Source organism: Dermochelys coriacea, chromosome 7, assembly GCF_009764565.3.
Source record: "Dermochelys coriacea isolate rDerCor1 chromosome 7, rDerCor1.pri.v4, whole genome shotgun sequence".
In the NCBI taxonomy this organism is placed as follows: Eukaryota; Metazoa; Chordata; order Testudines; family Dermochelyidae; genus Dermochelys; species Dermochelys coriacea.
This window is the reverse complement of record NC_050074.1, coordinates 115,985,201-115,997,328: the sequence shown is the minus strand read 5'-3', so window position 1 is coordinate 115,997,328 and position 12,128 is coordinate 115,985,201. Positions and strand designations below refer to the sequence as shown.

At 39.2% G+C, this 12,128-nt stretch overlaps 1 protein-coding gene across 17 annotated transcripts in view; it reads left to right on the top strand.

Annotated features, from left to right (window-relative positions):
• The window catches only part of VTI1A (vesicle transport through interaction with t-SNAREs 1A), a 362,693-nt gene that overhangs the window by 218,730 nt on the left and 131,835 nt on the right, over positions 1 to 12,128 (top strand). Inside the window, exon 9 of one of the 17 annotated variants that reach the window (XM_043519148.1) lies at positions 3,861 to 5,633. The exons of 15 other annotated variants lie outside the window; for them this stretch is intronic. In XM_043519148.1, the coding sequence (XP_043375083.1) occupies positions 3,861 to 3,870 (10 nt within the window). In that variant the 3' untranslated portion in view covers positions 3,871 to 5,633. Of the gene's footprint in view, positions 1 to 3,860; positions 5,634 to 12,128 lie in introns of those variants that run through there. One more of the 17 variants, XM_043519150.1, reaches the window with a different exon arrangement.

Sequence of the window (12,128 nt, the reverse complement as noted above, 5' to 3'; positions counted from 1 at the left end):
AGTAGAATCTCTTGAAACTAAATATTGATGTTGGCACAAGCATTCACTGAGGAAAAATCAGATGAGAGGGACGTTTTCAGCATAGGAGTTTTGCACAAACTATGAAAAAAATTAGGTTGGCTGTAAAATAGTTTTCCATCGTGTAATGCCGACGGACCCTGGTTGTCGGCAGGCGGGATTGAACCTGGGACCTCTGAAGCTTAGTGTTTAAGCCTCTACTGCATGAGCTAAAAGCTAGATGGCCCTTAGCCAACGCTGTAGCAGACTCATCAATCTGTAGCTGAGCTAGGTGTCACCAGAGGGGGACAGAGCACCAAACAGGCATAAGTACAATTGCATTGGAGGTGTGGTCCCTTTGCTGAACCATTTGTCGGTTTTTATCCTATTCTAAAAATAGGCTGTTTAATGGAGATACAGCACCCATTGTTTCTGGATATACAGTCAGGTGATTTAACCTGTTAGTTTAAATTTGATTGTTTTATATTTATAATACAATTTATACTCGGAGCATAATTTAAAATAATTCATTCTAGTTTGAACATACTAGAGACACTCTTTTAAAAACATTGTGTTTTGAGCATGCTTCTCCTGGGTGGTGTAATATTATGGAAATGTAGCCCTGGGATTTAAAGTGAAGTGTGAAGAAAAAAAATGGCAACATCCTAAAAATCTACTTGGAATTTTAGGGAGGGTGAGAAAGATATTCAGTGATTTCCAGCCACCTTGAATTTAAATCAATATATTTACCAGAAAGCTTGTTTTAGCCAATGGAATCCCTGGACATGGAGTTATCTATTCAGCAAAGCTGTACACTTGTAGCACTATGCTGTCTGTATTTCTAGACTTATAGTTGGCTCCATAAAGAATAGTCACCCGAATTATGGGTGGCATTGGACATGCTAGGAATGATAGTTTTAAGGAATAGGTTATTCATAAAATATTCTGCAAGAAGTTGATATGAGTTGACCCTTCCTAAGTTGCTCTTCACAATATGCAAGCCTTTTGTATTGTGTATTTGTTTAAGCCAATTTCTTTAAAAAAAAAAAATTTAAATCCTAAGTTTTAGCGAAGTTACCGATTTATCGCTAGCCTCGGAAAATATTGGCAAACGGAATTTATAAGTTGTTCTTCAGTGCAAGCTTTATCTCTCCATAAGTCTCCTTCAGAAAATAGCTTTCTTAGTTCCTTCTATACCCAGCTGACAAAGGTTAAGATATCTGCACTTCGTGCCTCCATTTCAGACTTATCATATTTCCAACTCTGAACCATAACATACAAAATTCTGTGATTAAGAGTAATATGTAAATGACAAAAGCTAAATTCAAAATCCATGGAGAAACGAAGTGGCAATTGAAAGAGATGCTTCAGTGCTTGTAGACAATATTAAAAAAAAAAAAAAACCCATAGCCTCCCCAGGAAGGGTCCTGCGACATGAGCTGTAACGAATATTCTGCATATGTCTCCATTTTGTCAAATCTCATTAAAGGGGCTTCTTGCTTTGTCAATTGAGCTGTCCAAAAATCATTCATCATTTTTAGTGTAAAAAAAAATCATGCAGTTATTTAAATAATATCATATTAATGTTAAAGTTCAGCTGTCATTTAATAGTATGGCTTAATCAGACATAACATTTAGGAAAAATAGTTTTTTCGGGCTTTACTTGGCTTTCAGGTTGGCAGATTCAAATAAGGATTTATGAGTTTCTAAACCAATGTATTTTTTCCATGTTTATGCTTGATGTACCTCAGCCTTGCTTTTTACAGGACTCTGTAGTCTGTTATTTTCAATAAAATAAAGTATCTGCTCACATTGTGTTTGAATACATTTGCAAGTAATTTGAAGAGGCTGGAACAAAAACATATGCTGTAACCTTTGACTTTGTTTTGTGTTTGGGAATCACAGTTTAGAGTCCTAGTTTATAAGTGTTCCATAAACCAAATGAAAAATATGACCTTTGTGAAATATACTCGAGGCTCTGTTTTCTGACAAATGGATTATGTAGTCAAACACCAAAAAGACATGTTTTTTGTATGTCAGAAGGGCAGTGGATTTTCTCTTTCTTTGTTTAAAAGAAAAAAAAGCCTAACTGAATCACCCATCTGGTTAAAAGGTTAAGGTTTAGGCCAAGCAAATAGGGTATATCTGTGCAATTCATACAGATGAGCATAAAGATTTGCCCAGGTGGAGGCAATTGATATAGTAGGAGACACTCTGAAAATTTCCTCAGGACGTTATTAGCAAACAGGTAGTATCCAGGAGTGATATAATATTTTATGACTATACTGACAAAACTGTCCAGCAGTATCCCAGCCTCGGCAGCTTCTAATGTTGTTTAGCCATTGAGGAGCAATTGCAAGAGATAAAAATAGAAAGTCAGCAAAGAACATCATCAGGTGCAGGTGTAGGAAAATAATTACTATAGCTTGGCAGTTGGGTCGTAATACTGCTTACTCCACTAAGTATCACACAGACATTTGTTGAATTGTTGGAACCAATAAAGAACAGTGATGGAGGGCCATATTTCACAATTATCATATGGAAAAGATATTGTTAAGTTGAACACTGTAGTTGCTGCTATCGTGTATGAATCCGCTGTTACTCTTTGAAGTTGTACGCCTGCCTTAGTGGTTACAAATGTGATGTATTGAGTGTAACTGTTCATAGCTGGGAAAGGCCAACCATTCTCTTTTGTGAGCATGGTCAAACATAGTAAGGAATTACATATTTAGGGAGGCTTATGAACCTGAATGCAGAATATGCTCCAGACTGATGGTAAATACTTTTCAGCTGTATAGAAACCTTTCATTAAAGGCGAGTAAACATTATCCCTATTTTACAGCTGGAGAACTGAAATAGACACAGGTTAAGTGACTTTTCATAGCTCACACAGTGAATCAAGTGGCAGAATAGGAATAGAATTCCTTATCCCAGTTTGCTGCTCTAACCACTACAGGAAATAACTGCCTCATATGAATCAGAATTCATTACCTACTGCTAATTTGGCGCAAATACCTGCATGTGGGTATTCAGATGAAAAGAGATCTAGGATAAACGTTTAAAAACTGTCTCCTCACTTAAACTAGATTGTAATCCATCTTCATTTCCAAATATACAGGTATTTTCAGTATCCTGAAAAGAACATAGACTGAGACTGCATCTAAAATGGCATATTATATTCAGGACAGTTCACTATTAGGAAGATGTCAGCGAATTGATAGGAATTTGCAAAGATCAATCAAAATGAATATGGGACTATTTAATTATTCATTTTGGTTGTCACTTATCCATTGCTCTCAGCACCACCCAAAATTTAATACAATGATAAATCTAAAATGTTCAATACATAACATTAGGCCAGCAAAATTCCAATTATAGTTTCCAACTAACAGATTCTTACATAAGATAATGTAACTTTTCCAAATCATATAATGAGGCCCCATCTGAATCATCCATCCTTCCACCTCCACCCCTTCCATGATCTTAGCAGGTCACAGTTTGTTGGACAGATTTAGGGGAAGGTATAAATCCCACCACACATTCTGAGAGCCCTTCAGTTTCCCTGCCTTTCTTTTGTCCATAATTAAGCTCAATCGCCGTGAAAAGCTTTAACAAAGATTTGGGATAACCTCTTTGGAGAGTCTCCAAGCCACACACAGCGTAATGGGAAACGAACATAATCAAACAGTAACCAAATAAATATTCCAGGTGTGAATGTCTTGATAGCAGATACATTTGGCACCAACTCTTCCTCTACGTTCATTTATTTCAGGAGATGTAGAATCCAAGAACTTTTTTGACATCATCATTATTAAGAAAAGTATCTAGTACCCTCCAAAATGACACATTGTTTTCCCTTGCAGAACATCATGATTTCTGACCCTATGACTCTACCTTCTAATAATTCAGATTTTCATCTTCTGAGTTGTTATATGAAATGCCCTGGAAAACGCATGAACACATCTGCCTATATAAACAAACCTTTTTTTTAAATTTAATTTTAAACAGGACACAGTCATTAGCTCCAGCTGATGGAAATGAGGCAAGAAGTATACAAGTCTCAGGTGATAAATTATCAGAATTTCCAACATCTGTATGAATTGCCACCATTAGTAAAACCAGGAATAAGAAGTATTCCATCCCAGTAGAAAAGGTGGTTGAGTTTCTTCTTTAAGATTGTTCCCAGCAATATCTGGCTATAACTGCCCAGATCTCCAATAGCGAAATTTTCATCTACCCTTGGAACTCCAAAGTTTTTTAGTCTTATTTTTCAACATTTCAAATTTCATTATATTTAATAAGTGCCCTGGAAACCCCCTTGAGAGTCTGCACCTCAGTTTGTGAATAAAATGTGCCATTTATACAAATTGCTTTTGTTCCTGGCAGTTTTCAAATATTTCAATTGTTGCAAAGAGGCCTAGTCTTTATTTATGAGATTAATCCAGCTTTAAGGAAATTGCCTCCCAAGTCTGACATGTGTGCCACCTCTACAGAATGATTTGGCTGAATGACTAGAGATAGGGTGACCAGATGTCCTGATTTTATAGGAACAGTCTCAGGTTTGGAGTTTTTTCTTGTATAGGCTCTTACTACCCCCCACCTACTATCCCGATTTTTCACACTTGCTGTCTGGTCACTCTAACTGGGGAGCAATGGATCCATCAGGCTCTTTTGCTTACCCTTTTGCTCTTTGAGACTTGCAAAATTAATTATGGTCTTCCTTGGCTGCCTAGCCCACATCACCACTCTCAGAAATAGCAAGAGAGGCCATTCAAATAGAAACAACTGTGCAAGGAGTTCCTCGTTTACCCACCTTTCCTTGTTTCCATCCCAAAAGACTTTCACAATCAAACTTTCTTTAGAGCAAGAGCCCTTCTCACTGTCAGTGTGACGCCTGTGTGATTTGATTCTGCAGTAATTCTGATGGAAGCTTTTATGATCTCAAGTGCACTGTGATAGTTTAATGTAAGATTAGGTCTGTCTTTATAACCCTCATTTTCATGCTTTTGGAGAAGTTTTCCTTTCTAGCAGAAATTTTGCATGCTTTGCAGTGGCAATTTTGTTTTTGAAGTTTGAGTAGAATCTGTTTCATCAGTTTTCTAGTGGAGAAAAAAAAATCCTACTTCAAGGTGCTGTTCTACTCTGAAAAGTAATTTGAAATGGTACATTCTTGTGCAAAAGTCTGCTTCCAGTCCACCTCTGTTTACTCCGGTGACTCATGCTTTGATTCAGCACAGCACTTAAGCACATGCCTAACTTTATGCATGTGAGCAGTCCCCTTAACTTGAAGTGAAAGTGGGAGCTAGGGAAAGAATTTTAACAGTTGGTCCTTTCCTTGGGCAGCTATGCACTGCCCCGTACTCAGGGCTTGCTGCAGTGACAGCCTAGCCTGTAGTGTTTACATTAAATGTATGTCTCAAAATACACAGGATGTATAACATCGGCTTTTAATGTTACTGTGAGAACATTACTTTTTTTTTCATTTCCTGAATTTCAACATATGTAATTTAAATGTTACACTAATGTAAATGTTTGTATTGTAATATTAAATTACTCCTTTGTGATCATGAAATATGCTGTTTTATACAAATAAAACTGAAAAACTATGTGGCACAACTAATCACAAGATACTCCTTGAATAATGAACATATTATTGCCCTATTTGCCAGAACAAATCTGAGAACTAATTACTACTGGTCATTCTAGTCGTTTTTCCCCCATTTTAACAGGCAGTCTTATTTCTTTGTTGAAGTGATAGGGAAACATCTGGAAATCTTAAATGTAATCTCAGCATAATTTCTAAGGGTAAACATACTTCATTATTAGGAATTCCAACCAGAAAACATGTAAACCTTTGAGATTTGTCAAATAAAGGGGTAAAGTTATCCTAAGGATAGAGATGTGTATCAGTAGTACTAAAGAGAAGAATTTTTAAAAATCAGTGTACTTTTCACTGGGTTTTGTGTTCTTATTTCAGATATGAAATGTTCTCTTATATATTTTTCAAGATGCATTTCTTGTAATTAATGAGCAGTTAACAGCCAGTTTTCAGGTCTTGCCACACTTCCTGCAGACAGTATTCTGCATGTGTGGAAATGATAAAAAGCTCTTCGAAAATCACATTCTGCTTTTACTTAGCACAAGACACTTCCTGTGAGCCCATCCTGGAAGTCAGGGTGCTTTTCTTGCATGGTGCTGTGCAAATTTCATGCCCTTTGATAGCAGTGGGCACTGAAGATTCTCTGTAGTATGCAGGAAATGCTCAGCACCCTGCAGAATCAGGCCATATATGACAGTTTTAGCAGTGCAAGCCATGCCCCGAGGGTCAGTGTGTGGCTGAGTGTCCTTTGCAAAATCCCAATTTTTAGAGGTTAGTAATGCAGGGATAAAAATTTAATCTGAGGTTGAAATGAGGCAAACAAGATCTTAAAGAGAAAGGTAATTGATCTTTTCCTTTTAATATTTTCAATACATGGGATAAAAAAGGCTATGCATCTCCACTGATGAAATCTTGTTATGTTTATGCCACGTCTTAGGCCTGTCACTCACTTATTCAGGCAGACGTGTGGAATCACATGCTGGACTTCTGTTTTATTTTTCAGTTTATTTTGCAAGACTTTTTCCCTGTGTCCAGTTGACCCCCTGAACCCATCATGGACAATACTCTCAACAGCCTTCATAGGATGTTCCCCCTTTTCTATTGTATGGGCAATGGCCTTTGTTCCCTCTTCTCCATTCCTCCTTTTATACCCACTGGAATTACTGTCTCACTTGTTCCATTCCTGTTCTCCCACAGCGCTCCCACCCCTATGAACTTTGTCCATCTGAACAGCTGGAAATGGCATTATCGAAAGCACAGTTATGTTTTTTGACAAAGATCAGGGTCTTAATGGATACTTCTAGATCATTCTAGACTACATATACCAAGAATAGTTAAATAGGTTAAATAGCATTTGATGCCTCTAGTTGCACTGTTTGAGATATGCTAACTGTCACTAAGAGATCAGAGCTTAAAAGAAGATAGTAAAGTTTATAATATTTTGTTATGGGAGTCAAGCAAAAGGCATTTCATAGTCAGCAATGACATGCCATAGCCAAAATAAGTGTCATGTGCCATAACTGTAACATCACAGAAAGTCATAGCTCGTGCCAGCAAATTGGTGGTGCGCTCTCTCGTGGTGGGCATGATTAGTTTCTGTTCGGCTGAGTTCTCTCAGATGTGGTGGTGTTGTGAAGCAGTAAATTAAAATATTTTAAATGTTCATCAGATTGTTTCTGCTGTGAGGGCGAAATAGGGAAACCACTAGCATAAGCTGGAAGTGGAAATTGTTCTTGTAATTGGACACAACTCTTCTGAGGTCAGCAATGTTGTACCGATTAAGGCCAGCACTGAATTGAGGAACGTGTTGTTTTAACACAACTGACACTGCCACAGAACAACATATACCTACAGTTATATTTATTGTATACCAGGCAGTGTATTTAAGACATTTGTTTATAAACACAAAGTCCTGTTGAGATAATCACAGCTGCATGAAATCCTGCCTTATCAGAGATTACACTTTGGTCTTCAAGTTAGTTGAAAGATGAGCAAAATCATATGTAGATAGACATCATCCCTGTGACTGCTTCTAAAGAGGCTCATGTGTTCTACCATGAGTGTGAAATAACTGGTGCTCAGGAAATATGTTTTGTTTTGTTTTTTGCACTTCTCTGAGTCTGAAGGCTATAAATATTTGGTGCACAAAGCTTAATTGTAACCTCCACTTTTCATTGTGAGCCTTATTTGTGGGATTTTTGGAACATAGATGCAGAAGAAATCCAAAGCTGTCCTAATATGCAACTTTTAGGAGCTCAGATGTTGCCAAACTACAGTTTAATGCACAGACTGCTGCGAGCTTTGCAAACTATTTAATTTGTTGGTATTTTGCATTTGTATATCTGAGCTCAGGAATTGGCTTAAGATGAAACACAATGAGTAAGAATATTGAATTACCACTGTTTGAAATCTTAGTATGAAGAGAGGAGTGAGACAGAAAATAGGAAATGGACCAAAATTTGAAAGGTGAAATCTGTTAGATATTTTAAACCTTTAAAAAAAGGTATGCCAGGTTGCAGCCACATTGGTCCTACGATATTAGAGAAACAAGGTGGGTGAGGTAATATCTTTTATTGGACTGACTTCTGTTGGTGAGAGAGACAATTTTCTGAGCTTACACAGAGCTCTTCTGCTGTCATTAAAAAACAAAAAACAAAACCTCACCTATCTTCTCTCTTAAAAAAAGATGGAAAGAAAGGGAGGAAAATACATTGTCAAGAATTAAAACTGTTTTTCTTATGAAGCCATTTGTCTACATTGCAGACTGTTCTGCTTATTTTGGAAACAAGTGGAAGGGAATAGGGTTGGTGTTTAGTAGGCAGAAGACAACCGCATGGACATAGTTAGTTGAGTTCCATCATTTGAAGAAGCTGTTTTAGACATTGTGGGTGTGATTTCCAAACATGCTGAGCATTCCTCTTAATCTGTACCCACTGAAGTCAATGGAAGTTTTATATTGACTTCAGTAGAAGCAGAGTTAAGCCAGAATTAGACTCTGGTTCTGATCACACACTGGTTTAAAGGACTAACTTCACTAGAAACAGTATAATCTTCACACTGATGCAAAGTTGGTGTGAAATCAGAGTCTTGCCCTTATTACCTAGCATTTAAGAGGTAGGAGGGGGTGCTGGCTCCAGAAGGGACTCAGGGCTGGGGGTTGGGGTGCAGGAGGGCTGTGGGCTCCCGCCAGCTGACACTTATCTTGGGCGGCTCCCAGTCGGCGGTGCAGCAAGGCTAAGGCAGTCTCCCTGCCTGCCCTGACCCCATGCTGCTCCCGAAGCAGCCAGCATGCCTCTGTTGCCTCGGGGGGGGGGTGCACAGGGTGCACATGGCTCCGCACTGCCCCTCGCTGCAAGCACTGCCCACACAGCTCCCATTGGCTGCAGTTCCCCGTGTCTGGCCAACGGAAGCTGCGCAGGCAATGATTGCAGACAGGAGCAGTGAGCGGAGTCCCCTGCCCACCATGGGGGGGGGGCGCGCTGGCCGCTTCTGGGAGCCTGCCTTAGCCATGCTGTGCCACCAGACTTTTAGCAGCCAGAGATCACGATCGATTGGCAGAGGCTCCAGGATCAAGCAGTTGATCTTGATCTACTGGTTGGTGACCACTGATTTAGAGTATAAAGTTTTCACTTGAGTCAGTTAGGAGAGAAAAATGGTGTATTTTTCTAAAACTAGGGCCTAATTCTGCCAGCTTTACTCACATGAGCAGTTCTTACACAGGTATTCTTATTGCTATCAATGGAAGTACTCTTGAATAAGGATTACTCATTTCAGCAAGGATTTGCAGACTCAAGTGGTGACGCTCCTCAATGAAATCAACAACCAAGCAAAACTTGATCGGTTGGAAAAAGCTGGTTGCAGATAAGATAGTAGTGCTGTTATGGTGGAACTTATGTCCTTGAGCAGTATGTGTAGATATATTGGACTGGACATTTGAATCATGGGAAAGAAATGTTCACACATTACTAACCTGCCAACCAGCTGTCTGAAGAATAACAAAGCCCTGAATTAGAAAATGGGGTCTTATAATGTGAGATTGTTTAGTCTGCTTAGTGGTCAGGGGTATGAGGGTTTGATTATTTTTCCTGTGTCTTAGACATTTTCCACTTTACTGTGGAAGATTCGGTTCAGATCAAGAAGGCCTATAAAAGTCACAGCAGGATTTAAACATCAACTTTGAGGGACCTGGGAGAACTTCTTTAAATTTTACTCCTACAGTTTAAACTACTGTTGAAAATACGTTCTCCATAATACTGCTGTAAATCTATTGAAATCAATTGAATTACTCCAGATTTACATGAGGATAATGAGAAAATGATTTAGTCAAAGGAGAGAATCTTGCAATATGCTTGTCTGAGACAAACTCAAATTGTAAGCACTAATACTCCTTTTCTCCTATAATTGGGTTCACTAACTCGGGTAAAAAAGTGGCCTTGTCTTCCAGGAGATTCTTATCAATTGCTGTTTTTTGAGACAACTGAGAAATAGGGGAAGCAATATGAATAGTTTATACTTTTGTATCTGGAAACACTAGGGTTAGACCCTCAGCTGGTGTAAATCATCAGTTTGAAGTCGAGGGTGCCCACAGATTTATACCAGCTCAGGGTCTGACTCATTTTTTTAAGTAATTGATTTATAAACATGGTTTTGGTTTCGTGTCGCATATTACTTGGAATTTTATACAATTACATGTGCTAAAGAGTTGTGTCTGTACACAATGGCTCATAATTGGTATTCCTATGCTCCAGCTGAGGAAAATAGTAAAGGAGTTTTTCAGTGACCTGTGTCCATTCTGCAAATATTTATTTACTGTGCTGTGAATGCTAACATGGTTCACCCAGAGGATCTCTCTATGTCGCATTTATCATCTATGCAGCATTTATCATCAGCTTTTGTTTAACTTGCACTTGGTAATATTAAAACAAATTGCATTATCATCCCAAGAAGGGCACTTTAAGCATTTGGATTGGATTTTAGATGAAGTGTAACTTAAAGCACCTTCCAGCACTGGACAGTTAAGTCTTTGCCTTGCCCTATGCAGAGGATCAACTGGTTACTTAAGAATGGAACATCTGTGGCCAAATTCTTTCCTTGATTTGCACTGCTCTGCTTAGACATAATTTGAACTGAAAGCCTGTTTGCATATCCTTCATTAAGGATCTGGATGATGAGATGGATGCTCCCTCAGCGAGTTTGCGGATGACACTAAGCTGGGGGGAGAGGTAGATACGCTGGAGGGTAGGGATAGGGTCCAGAGTGACCTGGATAAATTGGAGGATTGGGCCAAAAGAAATCTGATGGGGCTTAACAAGGACAAGTGAAGATCCTTGTACTTAGGATGGAAGAATCCCAGGCACTGCTACAGGCTGAGGACCGACTGGCTAAGTGGCAGTTCTGCAGAAAAGGACCTGGGGATTATAGTGGATGAGAAGCTGAATATGAGTCAGCAGTGTGCCCTCTTTGTCAAGAAGGCTAATGGCATATTGGTCGGCATTAGTAGGAGCACTGCCAGCAGATTGAGGGAAGTGATTATTCCCCTCTATTCGGCACTGTGAGGCCACATGTGGAGTATTGAGTTCAGTTTTGGGCCCCCCCACTACCGAAAGGATGTGATCAAATTGGACAGAGCCCAGAGGAGGGCAACGAAAATGATTAGGGGGCTGGGGCACATGACTTACAAGGAGAGGCTGAGGGAACTGGGGTTATTTAGTCTGCAGAAGAGAAGAGTGAGGGGGGATTTGATAGCAGCCTTCAACTACCTGAAGGGGGGTTCGAAAGAGATGGAGCTAGGCTGTTTTCAGTGGTGGCAGATGACCGAACAAGAAGCAATGGTCTCAAGTTGTAGTGAGGAGGTCTAGGTTGGATATCAGGAAAAACTATTTCACTAGGAGGGTGGTGAAGCACTGGAATGGGTTACCTAGGGAGGTGGTGGAATCTCCATCCTTAGAGGTTTTTAAGGCCCGGCTTGACAAAGCCCTGGCTGGGATAATTTAGTTGGGGTTGGTCCTGCTTTGAGCAGGGGGTTGGACTAGGAGACCTCCTGAGGTCTTTTCCAACCCCAATCTTCTATGATTCTATATTGATATGCTTGTTTTTGAGCAAGTAGGTAGTACGTTTAGAAATCTGCAAAGCACTGTGCCCACTTATGATGATGTAGAAATAATAAATTTAACCAGGGGAGGCTGTTTTAAAAATGTGGTTCTCAACCTGCCTTGTCATGCCTTAGATATTGGAAGGCATATGGTTCACTTTATCCTTCCAGGAAAACTACTTTGCTGTTTTCAATCACCGCTATATTTTTTAAATGTAGTTTTAAGTGTGAGTGGTACACGTGTTGATTGTGAAGATGCATTTTTTTCAGTACAGCCTTAAGCTAATTACTGTTAGTGGCAATGGGGGCTTGTACCTCATTTCTGAGCAGCTATTTATAATACTGTACCAGTATAAAGCAATGCTTTACATTGCCATTTTACCACACTATTACACCATTGTGTTTTAATCCACCATAGGTGAATGAAGAACTTTAGCCATA